Source organism: Fusarium redolens (assembly GCF_020744475.1).
Source record: "Fusarium redolens strain MPI-CAGE-AT-0023 chromosome Unknown BKA55scaffold_1, whole genome shotgun sequence".
Classification (NCBI taxonomy): domain Eukaryota; kingdom Fungi; phylum Ascomycota; class Sordariomycetes; order Hypocreales; family Nectriaceae; genus Fusarium; species Fusarium redolens.
This window is the reverse complement of record NW_025763664.1, coordinates 3,915,598-3,935,617: the sequence shown is the minus strand read 5'-3', so window position 1 is coordinate 3,935,617 and position 20,020 is coordinate 3,915,598. Positions and strand designations below refer to the sequence as shown.

The window sequence follows — 20,020 nt, the reverse complement described above, 5'->3', positions numbered from 1 at the left end:
TCATACCGAGTGCATCAAGTTCAGCGGCGGACTATGAATCTTCGCCCCACGAGAAGCCTTACAGGTCCACCAGGACTGCCGAAGCGTCGACTAGAGCAAAATGATGTATGTCGCCTGGGAGATGGGATTTCAGGAAGAACTAGCCAAGTTGAAGGTGATAGTAGCCCAAAATCATCGCTCCAACGATGCAGGAGACTCGGTCGGCGAGAAGGGAGAAGCTTTAAACAGTGTGTATATGTTTCCAAGGCCTGGTGAGTATCATGCCCCTTGATGAGACTGCTCTTGTTAACGCTTCAAAGATACCATGGCCAAATATTGCCTTAATCTCATCAAGTACTACAAAGGTAAATGCCGCGAGTTTACCGATCGAGCCCTTACCGGCTCTCCAAGCTGTGTGAGGTCCTCTGCTTGCATTCACGGATGCGGAGAAGCAGGGTACAGGTACGCCCTACTAGAGAAAATGCTCAGTAAAGCTTTTGGCCCAGGTATCATGGGTTTATTATTCCGGTGACCTCATGGCTGAAACTGACGTTCAGTACATCTGAACTAGATTCCGCGCTCCTTAATGTACAGAGCTCAATGAGGGAATACCGGGAGATGTCATCGAACAAGGAATGTAACTGCACTCTAATGAAAGACTTGCTAGAGAGACTTACGAAGCACAGCACAGAATGCTCGAGGGCCTTGACTGACAAGCATTGGAAATATGTCAAGGCACAGACTGCTAAAACACAAAGTAGATACCTAGTCAGATATATTCATAAACACCGAACATTGGGATGAATTTGAGCTTGGGGGGACGGCAAGAGTCTTATTGTTCACTAAAAATATATGTTCAAATCACAAAAGCGTTTGGTGAATGAATATTGTTCCCTGCGAGGCACTGCACTGGCCATTTGTTCTCCGCCTATTGTTCGAATGATTGCCCTCTACTGCCACTGCCACTGCCAACCGGCTGCCACTGGAGGCTTCTTCGGCCACTCGGCGCACACATCAGCCTCATCCATTACATTCTCCTCCTCTTGGTTTCTTTCCTCTTACTTTTCTTCCCCCCACAACAACGATCACACACCTCTCACCAACACACATCTTCCACTTAACCCCTTATCTACAACCAATACCTTTCACGTAACAATACTCACTCGACACAAACCTACATCTATTCCACTAAGATGAATCTCGAACTCCTCAAAAGATTTCGCGGGTCTATCCCAACCCGCAGTGCCTTCATGGACTTTATTAATGATGGCAAGCCTGTACATAACACTTTGGCTAGTAAGCCCTCGAGCCCGGACCTTGAGCCTGCGCGACTACCCATCTCCGAGCCAGAAATCATCGAGAGCGCTTCTACTGGGAAGAGCACCGAATCCGAGATTCGTGAGCCTCAACCTATCCAACCTATGACAGCTGAGGTTGAGATCACCGAGCATGAGACTGAAGTTCGGGACACTTCATTCTTTCACACCGAGGCTTCATCTATCATGTGTGATCCTCAACATGCAACTACGGAGCCTACTATTCCTGAATCTACTATGGCTCCTGCTATCGATGCTGAGTCTGTCACAGACCAGCCTCTTAGTGAGCCCCTAACAACCGAGGACACTATGGACAACCCTACTGCCACCCAACCTGCTCTTCAAGGTGTCACTATCCCTCAGATCTTCGTGACGGAACCTACCACCTGTGAGTCCGGCTTAGCTGAGGCTCGGATTTGTGACTTTGAGTTCTCCGATAGTGACGACGAGTATGAATTTTACGAGAAATTCGATGAGGATGTTGATGAGTTCCGAACCACCTACCTTACCCCTGAGCCTTATATCACCAAGGCCATGGCCGCTCAAGCTGAAAGCATGGAAATCGAGAATGCCGAATCGGAAGTCGCGGCCGCTCAGGTTGAAGGTACTGAAATCGCGAGTGTCGAATTGGAAGTCGCAGGTATTGCCACTGTCCCCGAAACCCAGGCAATTGTTCTCGGCGACGACTCTGTATCCACAGAAACTAGCGAGAGCGTTTCCAGCCAGAATGAAAAGCCTATGATTTCCTTCGACGAGGGCGGAGATCTCTACCTGAAGGTGGGACAAAATCCAGGTCGGATTATGCTCGTCGATTCTCGAGCCCTCAGCCGCGTATCTCCCAGACTCAAGGAGATAATTTCCCTCAACCAGAAAGCCATCAACGATAGTGACTGGACTATCGAGTTGCCGGATGACGATGCCGACCCCTTTGCCCTCCTTCTAAACCTCATTCATACACGTTTCGAGAAAGTGCCTTCAAAAGTATCACTCAAGAAGCTGTATGGCGTCTGCATCCTCACCAAAAAGTACGAAATGACACAGGTCCTGCGACCTGTGGCTGAGCGCTGGTTCAAGGCCGTGGGTACCAGCACTGAAGACTACGGGCTCTTTTTTAAAAAGGCATTCATCGCTTGGGAATTGGGTTTCGCTGAGGAGCTGAGTGACATGGTCGGCCATGTTGTACTCAATTGCTCTTTGGATGCAGACGATCAACTCGTCATCGGAGAGAACAAGGAGAGACTTTCCGACTTTGAAGGTTTCCAACGAGTTCCTATTCTTGGTAAGTCTAAACACGTATCTTCTCTTAAACCTCGCTAACTCCTTCGCAGACTGTATTACAGAACACCGCGAACTCGTACTAGAAACTTGCTGGTATAAGAGCCAGAAGCTTGGCGAACAGGTCCTTTATAGCTCTGTCAAGGGACACATATGCGGTACTAGCCACAGCCGAGAGGAAATGTGTCTGATGCTGGGCAAGATGCTAAGCAAGGCTGGTGAAGAAGGAATACTCGACCTTTTCAGTTTTGGGGGCAGTTTCGACGTATTCCGGACCTCTGATCTGGACTTGAAGACTCTTGAGCACAAGATTAGTCTCGTGGCTGATTATATCGACTTGTGTGGATGGTGCGCTGGAGTAGTAGAGATGGTGGATGAGATTAGACAGCAGCTTCGAAAAGCCGCCGATCCACTCTACTTGAGCCATCTTCGGGCTTTGGGAATCCAAGCCGCCAAGGTCAAAATGATGCCTTGGGTCTCGGATGAAGACGACGACGAATGAGTCGACGGGTCGACGGGTGAACGGGTGGTGTTTGATGTTTCGATTGATGATATCACGAGCCACGTTGTGTTTTTTTTTTTTTTGGCAAGCATCTCCCCTTCATATTAATGTAAGATGAACAAGAGGAGAGCTTAGGTACTACTGGATGTTTATTTTCTGGAAGGAATGATTTCCCTGTGCTGGTACTAGCAAACAGATCCAGTCAAGTATGGGCTGTAGAATGTCAGACAAGGGAAGCTAGATACCAAGTTTGTGTCAGAATGAGCCAAAGTCTCAATAAATAACCCACTAAGAACTTTTTCATTTGCAAATATGTGAAAACAAGACTAACATAATTACAAACTGCCTCTGTAAGGTGGTCATTTCACCAATACCAAACGGTGAATGTCAAAAACCTTGACACTGCTGCTGACACTGCCAACTGCCAATCTCCATCTACGTACTTAGCACCGGTGAAACTGAAAGCCCTAAGTACCCTACTTCTCTGATCTCTTTCTTGTTCTTTTCTCCTTTGCTTCCTCGTCTTCTCCCCTTGAAGTCCTCCACCAGCACGCTCCGAGCAAGCGAGGCTCATCATGTCATCACCTGGTGCCTCGTTGCCCAAGACCATCTCTTTCGATGACAACGGAGATCTCTGGCTGACTGTCGGCTCTGGTTCATCTTCTATAATTCTCCATGTTGACTCTCACGCTCTCTGTCGAGCTTCCAAAGTCTTCCGCGCCATGCTAAGGGGCCGCTTCAGCGACTCGAAACCCACCAACGACCTGCATCGCTGGGAAGTAAAGCTTCCTGAGGACAATCCAGAAGCCTTTGTTGTCCTCATGGACATCGTCCATGCAAACTTCGATCATGCACCTCTCGACCTAAAGCCTCAAGAGCTCTACAACATCTGCGTCTTGACCAACAAATACGACATGACCAAGACGCTGCGACCTATGGCTACAGCGTGGTATCAAAGGCTCAAGAGCATGTGTTAGAGCAGTAAGAAGATGCAGGCATACAGTAAGAATTTGTTCGTGGCTTGGGAGCTCGGATGCCAGGGCGCAGTGGAGGAAATGCTTCAGGATATCACCGAAAAATGCCACATCGACGCGGATGGCAACTTGGTGGTTGATAGACATACTCGACTGGACGACATGGAAACTTTTAGACTGCTTCCTTTGATCGGTAAGTTAAGCCCACTTTCGATTAAGCCACGATTATCTGATCGTAAGTCTGTCAGATCCTATCGCTCAACACCGCGTCAAGATGCTGGAAGTCTTTCATGCTGAAGGCAAGGAGATAGCAATCAAGATTCTCGCCAAACGCCCGCTCTGTTGGCATACCGGCCCTTGCTCCGCTGTAAATCTTGCAGACGGCATCCCCGACAAGTTTATCCAAGCAACACAAGACCTCGGGATCGACTCCTTTTTCATGCCCTCGTTGAACGCCGACCAACTTGGATATCGAGGCAGCGTGTCAAGATTGCATCACCTGTTCAAAGAAGCCGAAAAGCTTGTATTCGGAGAAAATCACCCTCACTACTGGTGCACAAGTTTCCAACGGGCCCCATTTTCAGGTATCCTCGCAGCGTGCTACCAACGACTGGACTTGATACTGTCTAGCCGCCATATGGATATGCTCATGGACCAAGCCTGCAAGACTGAGATGACGGCTGACATGGGCAGTGAAGTGAAGACTCTTCTGGAAGATGATGATAGTGGAGATGATGCGGGCGTTGGCTTTCGAAGCCGCTCGGTTGATACTCGATATTAATCAACCCCAAGTGTTGGCTCCTCACGTAGCAAATCGTACTCATTTCCTTCAGGATTGTTCCGAGGCCAATCACAGAGAAAACTGCAAGAGCGAGAAGGAAAACATTAGGGAAAGTAGCATAGGGAGTTTGCTCATCAATGCACTGAGTATTAGTGCTATGTTCTCTTAGAATCATATCTTTCTGAAATGCAGGAAGAAATTTCTCGTCCCCTCCATAAACCCTGTGTACTGTGTCCTATCGCCATTGAGGCCTTTCATAAATTTCCTGATTAGGCCATCCCGCTCGCTCTCACTGGCCAGCTCCCATCACCCCGCTTTCGTTCGGTCTTAGTAACTCGGGAAGAGTGAATTAAAACGAGGACAATACCACACGAATATTGTGTCTTTTCGTTAGTAATTCTACTATTGGCCAGTTCGTAAGCCCTGATTCTGTCTTCCTCCTTTATAAGCCCCTTTAAAGCCTCTCTGTCTCCTCTCTCGTCTTTTCACTTCTTCAACACCAGCACCATGGCTCACTACGCCCAACGCAAAGACATTCTTCCCCTCACCGGCGGCTGCGCTTGCGGTCTTATACGCTACCAGCTTTCTCTTCACCCCCTTATAGTTCATTGTTGCTACTGTACTACCTGTCAGCGTCAGACAGGCTCTATTTGCGCCCTCAATGCTGTCATAGAGTCCACCGCCCTGACTCTCCTCCCTTCAGCACCGCCCACTATCGTTGGTTCTTCTTCCAACCCGGACTCTACCCCCGCTGCTGTTCAGCCCGCCTTTGCACGTCTTACATCCGCTGAGTCTGCTACACGTGAGCCTCGGCCCAAGGTCGAACCCTTGTCTGTGTGTCTTCCTACAGCATCTAGCGTTGGACAGACACTTGTCGGATGTCCTATGTGCCACACTGGTCTGTGGAATTACTACGCGGATGCTGGACCTCATCTGTCATATGTTCGTGTCGGGACCTTGGACAGGCCCTGGGAGATTCAGCCTGACGCCCACATTTACACGCAGAATCGCCAGAGTTGGGTAACTGTTAACGATGGGAAGCCATCCTTTGAGGGTTATTATACCAAGCGTGAGGACCACCTGAGAGAGGATGCCCTGAAGAGGTATGAGGCGCTCAAGCCGAAGATCGCTGAGATGAAGGCAGAGCTAAGGGTCGGCTGGGAGTGAGTTACGAATGATAGTATAGTAAGGGTGAAAGAATAGCACAATGTAAATCGCGAATTGTTACAAGTATCGTTCGTAGCTGCGCTCGAAGGCACTCAATGTCATTAAAGCCATTATCATTATAATGCTCCAAAGCAGAAGACACGGCTTCTGTATTCAACCTCAGCCCCAACCAATTTGATATATACACACGAGATCACACTCAGTGGCCCATCGCTCCGAACCTGTGCTGTAGCCACGCTGGCAATGGGCTTTCAATTGCATGCAGTCCTACTCCATCCGTGTTCACCCATCCCCTTGACCAAGAAAGACCTGTCCCAACGTGTGCCGCCTGTGGCAGACTGATATATGATATATGTAACAAAAAGAAGCAGAACAGACCAGTTGTTGCTCGAAAACGCCTTAAAATTCAATGTCAAGTACAAGTATCGTTGAAAATCTCGAACAAATGAGAAGATCACTCAGAGCGACTCGAATTCATACCAGGTCCCATATCCCATATCTAAGCCCCTGGGACCGGTTGTATGCAAAGAAGCCGTGAAATCACCTCAGTGATGTATGTTTGTGCGAAAACAGATATGACCATGCTCACTGTGAATGCATGTAATAAGGCAAGGGAATCATAAGTGCGAAAGAACGTATTGCACAATGTGCAGAGTACTTGGAAAAATGAACATGTCTCAGGTGTCATAGCTTCTAGCCGCCAACCTTGCGAAAGCCCTCCACTCCAAGAATAGGTATCTCAACGTCGCCAAGGTTTTCCATTCCCTCGTCACGACGACGTTCAACGAAATTGTTGCACTCAAAAACAACTTGCGCCCACTCGGCGAGTGAGCGTCCAGCATAGACGGAATTCTTAACGTACAGGCCAGTTGGCTTGATAGGATCCACCACAGCATCGGTGAAAGAGCCCATGTTTGAGTTGGGAGACGGTGACGGTGATGGAGACGGTGACGGTGAAGGAGAGGGGCTAGCCCTGATGCTGGAAGTTCGAGGGGATTCGTCACTCAGACTCGGAAGCGTAACCTCAAGCTTCCAACTTGGAGAACCATTTTGCTCATCAGTTGGGCTCAACGAATTCGCGTTCCTAGCATTGTCGATGAGTCCTTGCTGGGGGCTGCCAGAAAACTTGCGTGTTGGCGCTGCATATCCCGCTGGCACAGTAAAGCCGTTGACTCGTAGAGGTCCACTGATACGAGTCTGTGCTGGGGCGGGAAGTCGAGGGCGAGTCAGGAAACGATCTCGAAGAGGTGCTGCCTGTTGTTGCCAAGCAAGAATAAACTTGAAAACATATTTTGGCTCCTCGTAAGTTGGCTGAGAATACAAGGAGTCATCTTCAGATGGACGGCCCTTGTTATGATTAACATTAGAGTTCCTATTCGTTTGAGCGGCACTAGAAGATCGAGATTCTGCTGTCTCACGGCGGACACTCTGGAAATCATCGTCCCAGCCAGCACCTGCTCCCGCATTACCGCCAAGAGAAAGGACTTTTCCTAATAGTGACCATCGTTTTCTTCCATCATTCCTCAACGGGTCAGGAGGCAGGCCATTCAGAACGCTCGTCTCGCTGTTAGGAAGTTTAGCGAAGGAATCGAAGCTCCCCATGTATAGTCCAGGCTGAGGAACATTAATCTCTTGGCGAATGATCATGAACCGTTTGCCGGGTGCAGGGTTCACTGGAGCAGTTGAAGGGGGGATTCGCTGTTCTTGTTCGGCAGTATGCTTGATGTGCAGATAGTGAGCCCACGTCGTCTGAAGTCGCTCAGCTACAAGAGCGAAGATTTGACTATTCTGAGTTAGCAAGCATCACAAAAACAAATCGAGGGGGCCTTACCCATCAACTTCATCCAGCGTTCCCGTATCTCGGCACATTCGCCAGCACAGCAAACGCTGGTAGTAAGCCCGAACCATTGGGCACCAATGGTTGAAAAACTCATTAAAAGTCTCCTCGGTAAGCAGCCAGTCCTTGCAGACAGCCAATTTGCGCACGGGATCCTTCGAAATGGCATCCCAGATGGAGTAGACTAAGGCTAACATTCGAATCTCAGACATGGTGTTGAAAGAGCTCATGACTTTCTGGCAAACATCAAACCAAAATGCCCAGTCAAGATAGCTATTCGAGCAGTCGGGATCCTCAAACTCGCTATAGAGCACGAGAACTTCCTCCAAGAAGTCGCACAGGGTGAAACAAGCAGGATGGCTGTATTTCGACACCTTGCGGGTCGCTGCCTTCATCATGGTTGCAAAGGTTTCCGCAAATGTGTGACGAGCACCAGCGATCTCAGTTGATTCATCCGAAAGGAAGTCTTTCAACAGCATGATGCATCGGTTCTCGGACATGCCTCTCATAACATTACTGACAGGGAGTGGCAGAGCCATTGCAGCATCCGCACCTGACATAGAGTCCATTGCAGCAGGATTAAAGCCGCCATCCATTGGAGATTGACGGTGAATCGTTGTATCCAAAACGTAAAGAAGCTGAGCTTGAACAAGAGCAAATGCAGGAGACCTAGCCTTTTCGAGCAGGGGCAGTCCAGGGGGCATGAATTGCTCAGAGAGGATATGAAAATATTTGCAGAAGATGAAGAATACATCTGTGTCTCGGCCTTTCCAGCGAGCTGCCCAGGGACCTGTCCAGGGGATTCTAGACACCAGCATAGGCAATCTGGGAACCTTCTTAAGGCTATCCCACATCCCCTTTGGCGATGTCCAGGCAAATACGCCAATAGTTGGAGGGAACAGAGCTGCAATATCGTCGCTTTCGCCTTTGTTCTTTCTTGGGAGGCCAAGCTCATCAGCTACTCGTCGAATGAGTTCAGGAGAAAGTCCCCAGAGTCTGATCAGAATATCTGCAACGCCAGGCGCGAAGAAAAATGCGTAGGCGCAAGCCTTTCCGGCAAAGTTAACCAGGCTGACGGGGACGTGACGGAGCGAAAGCTTTTCAACTACAAAACCCATTTGTTTGACCAAATTGGAAACAAACATGGTCCTGACATTGTGTTCTGCTGACTCTTCTAGGAAAGCCGCTTGGCTCGATGTGACAGAAGAGGTGGAAGAGTTGGTCAGAGATCGCGCTCGAACGCGCTCAGCCGGAGATCGGTTGATAAGTGGTAGGAAGTACGATGTAGCTTGTCGCCATTCATGTCGCGTCATGAGAAGTGTCGCGGCATCGAAAAGGACCGGGCGATCAACACCAGGGACAGGCTGGGGCGCCTGACCATCCAGCATTTCCAAGATTGCAATCCACCACTTGTTCAAAATTGTCGCCCTTCGATCGACATCTTCGGGGTAAAGCTTCTTGGTGGACTCATGATTCATCGTGTTTCGCAGGAATGGGAGAAGCTGTGTTTGAACCTGCGACATTCGCTGGGCTGTGCTCTTGGCAAGGAATCCTTTGAAATCCACGTCAATGGCCTTGAAAGACGACCACAAGACATCTCTTTGTTGAGGGGGCATCTCCATGGACGATTCATCCGTCACAGTTGTAGCGGAGGTTGTGTCGCAGGTGGAAGATTGCGGCGTACGTTCCTCTGCAGCGATTATCGATGCTGGTGCTGCAAGGCTTGTGGCCGAAGAAGCGCAGCTGTTGTCGGAGTCGGTGCTGGTATTGAGCTTTGACAGGCCCGCTTGTTTCGATTTGAGCTTTGAGAAGTAACCGCTCGCTCGGGAAAAGGCTTTAGGGCCGGCAGACTTGAGTGAATCAGTCGACTTGTTCTTGTCTGCCTGCTCGACGGTCAGACCAGGGCGTTTACGAGTCTTTGTAAGCTTGACTGATGTTGTACTCTCGGATCGATTACGCCCAGATGACTCTTCGTTTTCCTTGGCAGGGTCTGCATTCTTCATGGGCGACGGGGAGCGAGAAGGTCTCCATGACCGTTTGGCGAAGTTTGCGAAAGATCCTGATTTTGTCATCGTTCTCTGTAGGGGTTTCAAGTCTCCAATCGATCCATCGCCAAATTTCTTGTCGCCAGCAGAAGTCGTCGGTCGAGGAGGTTCTTCGTGAAGATCTGTCGTGCTCTTGGAGCTTGATAGCCAACCGCGGGTGTCTATGAGCGAGCTTGTTCTTTTTCGGGCATGTCTGATGCGTGAGGGCTCCTCTGGAACCTCTTTCGTTTCAACGATTGAAGGGGTTGACACCGGTGCCGTCTTGCCAGCCTGTTCCCCTCCTAGAAAAACAGTTGTATCAAGGTTGAATTCGACATTAAACGTGGGAAGATCGAAACTTGATATCGATTGAAGGTCGGAAACGCTCTGGCGGTGCGGTGATGGGGTTGGGGAGGATTTATCGAGGGATGATAGCGAGAGAAGTTCTAGATCGGGGCTAGAGTGAGAACGCGGGAAGGAAGACGTCGTTTCCACGGCCGGAGCCATGATCATAGTTGAGCCTCCCATCTCATGACAAAACGATAGAAAAATCAGGCAGCTCTCAACGAGAGAAGCGTCCCGCAGGCTGATGCTCCTCTTGTTGGAAACCCGACCGTATTAAAAAAATCAAAAGCAGATAATTCTGATCTCAAATCACCATTATTCGATGCTACTCTGTCCGGCAGAGGAATGAGGGTTATAGGAGCAAAGGTCTGTGGTTGCAATGCGGAGGAGAATGTTCGAGGTGGTTTGAAAGAAAGAAAGACGAGGCTTTCTCAGGGTTTCCATAGGCAAACTGCGAAGTGAACTGACCGGCCTCGCCTGTGCTCGTACCTACTGTACCATAGAGTACCTGGGCGTCTGCTAGCGCGCTGCAACCTGCAACCTCCACACCACAGGATTGATTGATGGATCGCCACGGGCTAGCCGGGGGGGAGCGGCAAGACGGAGGTGGTAGGTGGTGATTGACAGGGTGCCCCCCTAGAGAAAAGACTTGTAGAGTCCGAAGTCTCCGTGCGGTTGGCCTTGTACCAGGCTGTACCGTGGAAAATGAGGCTATGCCTAGAGGGGCGACGCGCTGTTGTCAGAACGGGGCCGCGCACGGAATAAGAGATGAAATATTTTGTTGGTTTTTTCCCTCTCTTCTATTCTGGCGAGTAAATCGACAAGGGGCGTATAATTGAGGAAACAGGCTAGAGTTTTGGGATGTGTACTCATTGAGTTTGTGGAATGAGTGGAGGTGGCTCCACTGCAACACATGGAGCATTCGCTGCAGCTTCAGCAGATGAACTATTTGAAGAATTAACGAGCATCCAATTTCGATCAACGTTCGCGAAATGAACAAAACGTCATTGATAAGACAATGGGGTCAGAGCACTTTCTTCTTTTGTTCCTTGTGTCATTGAATTCCAATCTTTCGGGAAACAACCTAGAACATTGAATCACATCACACAAAACAATCCCAGTGAAACGTCCGACAACAGTGCGCCCGCTATCATGGGTTGTCAAAGGCGCAAGTTTAATAAGCGTATCCAGGACTATTGAAAGAAGACTCGCGATAGAATCATGGCACACACCCTGCAGGAGAGCTAGTGCGCTGTCTTCATGTCGAGGAGATACGATTCGTTACTCTGCCACACTCTGCCTCTATACCAGGCCAGGGGCTCAAAGCCTGGCGGTATACAGAGCTGAAGAGGCACAGATGGGCAGACGGAACCGAATGCAACCCCCAAATATCATGTAGGCATTGACAACGAAGCAATGAGATGCAGTGAGATGCACTATGTAACTCATATCAACATACCTCGATCATCATGATCCAAGTTTATTCTGATCTGTGCCATGTCTTCGGCCTCACTGATATCCATTACCTAGCTATAACATGGCTATTTATCCCCACGAGGAACCTCCCGATGGCGGTGGAGGAGGCGCAGAACAGGTGAGATTGGCTTTATATGGCTTGTGTCTTATTACAAATTGATGACACGCCTCGAAATGATCGTCTGTATCTCGCTTTCACTGGCGAGTGGCTTGTTTCTACGAGAAGCATTACAGGATTCTGTATTGTCATCCTCGAGTCTCTGAAACGGGTGTTTCGAGTACCTGTTCTTCCAAGTTTTTCAGTGACATGCTGTCAAGCTTTACTCACTATAGGGGATAGATCAAGATCGACGATTCAAAGTAATATAACCCCCTAACTCATAGTGTTGCCGCCAGCTGCGCGAAATGGGAAATAGCCTGGGCTTGCCAGATGAGATCATGAATTTGTCAGTCAACCGCTGTCGGGCTGAGGTTTTAGTGTGGATATGAATGAGCCTGGGGCCATGACAACCGACAGTGGGTGGAGCTACACCGTTGAGGCTGACTCTTGTGGTCTTACAAGGAGGCAGTGGCTGAGATGGAGAGCAACGGGCTTCAAGTCTGGGGTTGAGATCTGCCGCTTCCTACCGAAGGAAACGTACTGATAGCTAAGGTATGTAGATAATCTTATATTGATACCTTTATCCGTGATTTCTATCCAAGACATCACATCGTTGAACTTGACATGTGCAAAGTTAAGCAAAGCTAAAAAGTACTCAGAAGTGGAATCTCTGGACATGTCCGAGATTGCGGACCGACCGCAACACCACACGGACAACTCTCCTAATAAACTAAGAATTGATAAGTAAAGAAACCATCCATAAAGGGCGGATCGGAACAGACTTCTAAATCGTATAGACAATGGAGAACTCACTTCGGTATTAGCTGGGTCTGAACTGAAAACTACAGCCGCCCTAAAGTCGGTAACAAAACCATCACTGGCCCATCGTCATCCCGTACCCGCCGGCCACAAAATAGACCTCTAGACGCTTCTTATATGACCAGTCTAGGGAAGCCATTTTACCGGTCGTTGAGCATTCCCGACTTGTTTACATGTTGAGTAACTTTATCATTGGTTGGCACATCACCAAGTACATACAAGCTGATAAGATACGGATTTCGGAATGCTCATACTCCGAGAAAGGGGTCCATTTGTCTGTCCAAGGACATTTTACCATAGGAGAGCTCATTTCTCACTGGCCCCCACCCAAAGTACCTCAATGTATTCATTGCCAATAAGGTATAACGTGTTGATGACGTTTCTTATGTTATTCAGGTGTCTTACCTGATCGAGCTTAGAGTCTATATGCTAAATGCTCAACGACCGCGCCAAATACTGATCCGGCACATAGTAATTTCACAGCTGAGAACAGCGCCGTTGGGGGGTTATTCCACTAAAATATTTGTCTTCGAGCCTTGTCTTAAGACTTACTGTCAGGGGAATTTGTCTCTAGCTCGGCCATGATCGCTAGCCCAGCATTGAATATGTCAACACAGAGGGTTGAAGGTCAACTTTTAACATTCGGTATGCAGTGATAATGATGAAATTACACTTTGTGTAACCGCACGTACTGAGCCCATTGGTCTACTCTTCCGCTGAAAGCATCTGGGTATATCAATGTGGCGGTGACGAGAGACTTCTCCATGTTATTATCCCCAGTTTATTCCTGTGCTTCCTGTGCGTCCTGTGCTTCCTGCGACTCGGCTGCGGCTGTGGCTGCAAAGCACATGTAGCTGGCTACTACTGCAGATCACAGAATCACAACATCGTAGCAATAACCCTCAATTCGATTTCCCTTGTATGCATCATGCTGTTCAACTCCGGAATACGGCTGAGGCCCCCTTGGTAGCCCCATTCTCTCAGCTGGATCTGGCTATGTCCTTGCTGGGTAATTGATCCGAGGAGATGACCAACTACTGCCTGCAAGCCAGACGCACATGAGAATCACAAATGCGCTTCTGAGAATCCCTGGTCGGCTGAATCCGAGGGAAACAGAGTTCCAACTCGATGGGCCTGTGGGCACCGACCACGCTGTGCGTTGGTCCTTCACAACATGGACAACCCCTAATGTGGCGTCGTCTTTTCTTCCACCGCATGTTCCTTCTGATACCAAGACCACAAGTGGGAGGTGATGTGGATTTCTCGTAAAGTTCATGGCCGCCCAACAAGGCTTGTCTGACTTGGCTCGAGTATCACCAAATACGCGACCTCGAGAATTGACCCCGCTGCCGCTCTATCCTTAAAATAACAGAAGCGACTTGGCAAATTAAGGGTTCGTGGTCTCGGACTTGGCAGTTTTGCTCTCGCTTTGCATGCTCATAAAGCCAACTCGGCGGGTCACGATCCAGGCTATGCGAGGGGGCATTTGGTGACCAAACAATACGACTGACCTCACGTACAAATTTTTTAACCTGTCTGATTCGTTTAGAAAGCTTCAGTTGTTGAGAGTCAGATGTGCAATGTAGTGGCATGTACCCCTATCTTCATGCACCAGTGTCCGTGGGATTACAAGAGCAGAGGTGTTTGGTAATAGTAGGGGAATATCAATCTTGGCACGATAAAATTTCCTTCAGCAAGGCGAGCATTGAAGAGCTCATTTGCTGTACACACTAATGCCGTTCGCAGTTTGACTGCGCTTCACTGTTTCACCAGTACTAACCTTGGTAGAGTCCTAGACACTCGTATTTGAGATCTCGTGCTATCACGACGTCGAGTTGAACTACATGCGAGCCGCGGTTTGCATTCTTCGTGTTCGAACTCTCCGACGAGCATGATGCTGTGATCTAGAGATGATATAGGATGGATCGTAATGATCCTGTGGTGCAGCTCGTTGGTAGCCGGTAACTCGGCGTTCTTCGAGAACAATGCACTGAAAGTTATTGAAAGGTTGAAATTTTTCAACGAGAATTTGAAGTTGATAAGATGGCTGGCTGATTATGTAATTTTTAGTGTGGGGTTTGACATGGCTGCGATTGGTAGCCTCCACTCTAACTAAGATGGTATAGAAGTAAGCCATCTCAGTCTTGAAGAACAAGCAACCTGCAATTCGAATATTGTGTTTCTTGATAAGCTACCAATAAACCCTGGTACATATGTTGGCTTGACACTTTTATACTTGAAGTATTTTTCTGTACCTTAGACAGTTATTCATCCTACCGCATTGTGTTTGCCATAAAAGAATGGGCTTTGGCACGAACGAGTCTGATGCTCAAGTTCCACTCACATTAAAAGAGGCATCAAGACGCCAAACGTGAAAAGTGGACGGTTTAGATACCCATCTCGTTGACAATCGATAAATATATAACAGAACACCAATGCAACTAGGTAATGATGTGAACACATCTGCCTCGATTTATCTTCCTTAGATATTGATAAGATTGTAACACATGATAAAACGTCGAAACCGCTAGCAGATACACGATTCCAGGGTAGCCAAAAACACACTTAACAATGACCGTGACGTCACCTACTATCATGCTTAATTCCTAGCTTAAATACCCAAGGTAGACATACAGACAAGGTTGGATGAAATCGATGATATGGCAACGAAAGGAGGAATGAAGCCAATAGTTCCAGCAATAGGTTCAAGGTATCAATCCATACCGGCGGATAATGCATGTAATAAAAAAAATACATGATCCAATGAACCGCTCCGAATATCTCTGTGGGCTTAAGATTGGATGGCGTTGTCGTGTGGGTTGTTTGGGTTTCATGTCCCCTCCAAGTGGGCAGCTCGTTGAAGCTCGCCCATTGCCAAGTGATTCGTATTGGATCGTTCGTAAAAGACGGGAATTTGAAGCACATGATAATGGTCGATTCTTACCCACCGAGTCCTCGGAATTCGCAAGGCAAGATGCAGGAAGACTTGCACAGGAATCATTACCCCGTCAACCATTGCTGATTGCTTATCTGGAAGGGTTCACACCCTGGCCTACTAATCTACCTAGAGAACAACCACCACCTCAAAGCCCAAATAGCTTGGTTTTGAGATGGTGTCTTGGTTTTCCCATGGAAGATCCAAGGGATCATGTCCACTATTGCCGATGGACCAATAAGGGACATGATTACTTCCTTGGCGCCATCTCATCCCATCCAATTCCCTGATCTCAGTTTCGGTATAATTTAGCTTGTGCCTCGAATGGAGCTCCCTCAAATTGTTGTTGCTGGGAAGCAGGAAAATGGACCGATGCTTGTGTCCCGACCAGCTGATGAAGGAGCCAAAGCGACGTTGGCTTAATATCACAAGGTACACCTTCTCTATTGCTCGGTGGAAAGGTACTGCCACTTTGATAAAGTAGTGTAAAGTAGGGGCAGTCGCAACTACCCGTGACCCCTGCACCCAACAGGATATGGTCTGGCTGCACCTGCGTCATCATCTTGTTGTCTTACCTTTCCTTTTAGATTGGCCTCGTCTCCCGTCAGTCTAATTTTCGAGTTTTTGTCACAGACATCGTCGAATCTCTTCTGTCGTTCTCATATCGAGGTCTTTCTGGACTTAACAGATGACAATCAAGTCTTGCGCATTCAATTCGCTCGTTGTCCATTGTCGCGTTCAGCGATAAACCGCGTCGTCAATTTGTCGATCGCATATTGCGACAACTAATATTGTGCCACAACGAAACCCGGAGGCCTCCATATCTACCTACATAGGTAGGAACCAGAGGACCAGCGCTCGACTCCAAACTACAATTATACCACAAAAATGTCGGAGCCAGTAGCTAGGCCTACGACCACCGAGTCGCAACGAAATCCTTATTCGTCGGCCAGTCGTTGGCGACACCAGGAATCGTCTGCTTATGCTGCACACGCTTCGCAGCTCACTGGCGATGGCGCACCACGAGACCCCCACCAAACGACCGGTAACGCGGGCGAGCTTGCAGACTTCCTAAACCAGTCCCGCATGGAACCAGAAGACGACAATCGCGATACAGGAAAGTACAGACCTGTTACCGCCACCGCTGGTGATATCAATGGAAATATTGTAGGTGACAATGTAGGCCAGAGCCATGCTGGTCAAGGCGCCCGTGGAGAAAACGCCCCTGATGGGAAGACGATTGTCTGCGGTCCTCTACTGAACTACCGCCGTATGAACGAGGGACGCTGGTACGGGAGCGTTCTCATTGTTGTGGAAGGTGGCGGCAAAATTCCCTTGCACCAGCCCTACTTGACCCTGAAGCAAGCTGTTCAACCCCAAGAGGGTGGCTTCGCAAGCCAGGACCTGACAAATGGAGCGCAAGAGGAGGTGCGTGTTGACGGAAACTGTCTTTACTCGGATCCGCGCAACACCTTCTGGGCTTTCGATATCAGTGTCCCAATCCAAGCTACAGAAGCCAGCTACGAATACGCTTTGCCCGAACTACGCTTCTCGACCGAGCACAAGCCCCGAGTAAACAGGTTTTTCGTACCTGCGAAGACCGAGTCCATGCGTATCATGTTCCACTCGTGCAACGGTTTCAGTGTTGGAACCGACGAAGAGGCTTGGAGCGGACCGGCGCTGTGGAACGACGTGGCACGAAAGCACCGCGAGATCCCTTTCCATGTCATGGTTGGCGGTGGTGACCAGATCTACAACGATGGCATTAGAGTTGATGGCCCGCTCCGCCCGTGGACTGACATAAGCAATCCCAAGAAGCGCAGAGACTACCCGTTCCCAGAGACAATGCGAGCAGAATGCGACGACTACTACCTCAAAAACTACATTCGCTGGTACAACACTGACCCCTTTGCTGGAGTCAATGGGCAGATTCCACAGATCAATATCTGGGATGACCACGACGTGAGTTTCGGAAACGGCTCTGGCTCTATTATCGCCCCTGCTAACAGGTCATAGATTATCGACGGATTTGGTTCATATGTCGATAACTTCATGCAGTGTGATGTATTCCGTGGTATCGGCGGTACTGCTCACAAATATTACATGCTCTTCCAGCATCATATGCCACCTCCTCCATCAACTTATACTTCTGGTACGAACACTTTCTTCATGTTAGAATCACCCATATTGACATTTTGTAGACCATGCCGCTCTCGAGAAGGCGAGTCAAGGGCCCGATCCTAATCAACTGATGGACACCTATGTGGCACCTGTGATTGAGTCGCCTGAGTATATCGTCGGTGACCACCCCGGCCCATACGTTGCTGAGCGCTCGCTCAACATCTATACACGCCTTGGCGCCCGCATTGCTTTGCTGGGCATTGACGCTCGGGTAGAGGTTCGTGCAATGTGGAATCTGTCTCTGCGAAACTCAATGCTAATGAATTGTACAGCGCACTCGCCATCAAGTCAACTATCCCGAGACATACAAAAAGGTCTTCCAAAGACTTCGTTCGGAGCTTGAAGCAGCAGCCGCGGCAGGAGAGCCAATTACACACTTAATTCTCCTTCTCGGAATCCCAATCGCCTATCCCGTGAGTAAATAGACCCAAAAGGTCGGGATGAAAGAAACTAAATAATGTGATGTAGCGCCTGACTTGGCTCGAAAACATCTTCCGCAGTCCTGTTATGGGTCCTATCAAGATCCTTAACAAACGATTCGGACTCGGTGGAAGTCTGTTCAACCAGTTCGACGGTAGTATCGATCTTCTGGATGATCTAGATGACCACTACACTGCTAGGACACACAAGAAGGAAAGACGAGAACTGATGGTTGAACTTCAAAAGGTCTCTGCCGAGTTCAATATACGTGTGACAATCCTTGGAGGTGACGTTCACCTGGCTGCTCTGGGCCGTTTCTACTCCAACCCAAGTCTGAAGATTCCCGTTGAAGAGGATCACCGCTACATGGTCAACGTTATCTCGTCAGCCATTGTCAACAAGCCACCTCCCACGGCTGTAGCAAACCTCCTGGCTAGGAGGAACAAGATCCATCATTTGAATGCTAAGACGGATGAGACCCTGCTGGATCTGTTCAATAAGGACCCGGGCGACTCAAACAAGACAGCCAACCACAACAACTGCACAATGCCGAGCCGCAACTTTGCAACCATTACCGAAAACTCGCCCAACAATCCCGAGGTCCCCAATGGCAGCGTTAACGAGAACGGAACAGAGGCATCAGAGCAGAACTTCTTGGGTAATGACGGTCATAAGGTACTTCACAGGGGAGAGGTTCAGGCTGGAACAACACATAAGGCAGCATCACGACAGACCCATGGCAGGTCCAACGACGGAACACTTGACGTATGCATTAACGTGGAGATCGACCAGCATGACAAGGAGGGACGAACAGAGATGTACGGCTTGACGGTACCATTGCTCAACTACCAGCAGCGAGACGAGCCCATGACGCCTAGAGAGTCGGTCGCATCAGGCAGCCAGCATTAGGAGGACTTGAAGACTGATCAATGGGGAGAGAGTCGTCAAACAAAACGAAAAACCGTCAGAGTTCGGGCCGGTGTTACCGGCTTGCGAAGAGCAGTTACGGGGTGGGTCCGACGATTATGGGGCCGGGCCGGAGGAGGCGGCTTGCGAAGGCGCAACGGAAGAGGACTAAAGTGAGGGAGTACCTGGGGAGGCATGAGAGGTACCCAGCCCATGACTGTCTGTCGACCAGTAAGATAGGAGCTATTCCCATGGGGTAGCTTTCATTTGTTTATACCCGTTCAAGGCAATTGCCTGACATAAAAATGCACATGAAGTCAAGTTGTTGGGAGAACAGTAGGCTGTGCGGATCTCGGAAGAGAGGTGTCTTACTAGAGCATCATTGAAATATCGAGGCTAGCGAGGTGACTATAGTCATATTTTTCTGTTATGCCTAATTCAATGTATTTCAGTGTCACATCACGTCTATCCGTCTTGGACCGTATCAGTCTGTCATCAAAAGCAAGTCTTGCGTAGTAGATAAGGAATTTTTCTTCCCCAGGCTTCCCAAGTCAAAAGAGGCAAAGTCGTCGATTGTCAGAACCGCTATCTGTGCCAGTTCGAGATAGCACATGACCATTAAAGTCCCCCACGTTCGGAAAAGTGCGGCCATAATTTATCAGGTACGCCAGTGGGCTAGTCTAGAGCTCTCATCCTGGCTTAGAACTGGGGAGAAGGGGATTAAATGTTGGCATATGAAGGAATGTACGAATGGAAAAAGAAAGGAGTATTTATAGCTCGAGCGCTCTCTACAGCACAGACCATATCGTCAACTTTGAAACACTTCCTCATCTGTCTCGCTATCTTGAATATCAGCAAAGATTTCGATATGTGCTTCTAGAATACAGTAAAAAAAAGAGACTACCACTTTTAGTGGTACGGTGCGGCTCTTCGCGGGCACCCAAAGATAACATGCCAGGCCCCATCTGCCGAGATCGGCCCCA

The 20,020-nt window shown here is 48.9% G+C and overlaps 5 protein-coding genes across 5 annotated transcripts; 4 read left to right on the top strand and 1 right to left on the bottom strand.

The window, feature by feature from the left end:
- Positions 1-1,229: 1,229 nt before the first annotated feature.
- On the top strand, positions 1,230-3,072 carry BKA55DRAFT_532855 (uncharacterized protein; the record flags this gene model as incomplete). The annotated part of the gene is made up of 2 exons (XM_046189393.1): positions 1,230-2,574; positions 2,624-3,072. 2 exons carry the CDS (start codon positions 1,230-1,232, stop codon positions 3,070-3,072), a joined length of 1,794 nt encoding a protein of 597 aa, XP_046057018.1.
- A 575-nt stretch (positions 3,073-3,647) lies between these two features.
- BKA55DRAFT_670061 (uncharacterized protein) lies at positions 3,648-5,002 on the top strand (the record flags this gene model as incomplete). Its single annotated transcript, XM_046197951.1, has 3 exons — positions 3,648-4,021; positions 4,076-4,239; positions 4,295-5,002. 3 exons carry the CDS (start codon positions 3,648-3,650, stop codon positions 4,825-4,827), a joined length of 1,071 nt encoding a protein of 356 aa, XP_046057017.1. The 3' UTR covers positions 4,828-5,002.
- A 188-nt stretch (positions 5,003-5,190) lies between these two features.
- On the top strand, positions 5,191-6,057 carry BKA55DRAFT_550984 (uncharacterized protein). Its single transcript, XM_046191325.1, has one exon. The coding sequence runs from the start codon at positions 5,335-5,337 to the stop codon at positions 5,992-5,994; it is 660 nt and encodes a 219-aa protein (XP_046057016.1). The 5' UTR covers positions 5,191-5,334; the 3' UTR covers positions 5,995-6,057.
- Positions 6,058-6,687: 630 nt separating this feature from the next.
- BKA55DRAFT_498691 (uncharacterized protein) lies at positions 6,688-10,368 on the bottom strand (the record flags this gene model as incomplete). The annotated part of the gene is made up of 2 exons (XM_046186575.1): positions 6,688-7,777; positions 7,826-10,368. 2 exons carry the CDS (start codon positions 10,366-10,368, stop codon positions 6,688-6,690), a joined length of 3,633 nt encoding a protein of 1,210 aa, XP_046057015.1.
- A 5,887-nt stretch (positions 10,369-16,255) lies between these two features.
- Positions 16,256-19,058, top strand: BKA55DRAFT_38520 (uncharacterized protein). The gene is made up of 5 exons (XM_046185982.1): positions 16,256-17,492; positions 17,547-17,682; positions 17,732-17,928; positions 17,984-18,124; positions 18,180-19,058. Exons 1-5 carry the CDS (start codon positions 16,419-16,421, stop codon positions 19,038-19,040), a joined length of 2,409 nt encoding a protein of 802 aa, XP_046057014.1. The 5' UTR covers positions 16,256-16,418; the 3' UTR covers positions 19,041-19,058.
- Positions 19,059-20,020: the final 962 nt, after the last annotated feature.

Coding starts and splice junctions, on each gene's coding strand:
- BKA55DRAFT_550984 (XM_046191325.1), top strand. CDS start 5,335: ATGGCTCACTACGCCCAACGCAAAGACATTCTTCCCCTCACCGGCGGC.
- BKA55DRAFT_38520 (XM_046185982.1), top strand. CDS start 16,419: ATGTCGGAGCCAGTAGCTAGGCCTACGACCACCGAGTCGCAACGAAAT. Junction 17,683..17,731: donor TCCATCAACTTATACTTCTG/GTACGAACACTT, acceptor GACATTTTGTAG/ACCATGCCGCTCTCGAGAAG. Junction 18,125..18,179: donor GAATCCCAATCGCCTATCCC/GTGAGTAAATAG, acceptor AATGTGATGTAG/CGCCTGACTTGGCTCGAAAA.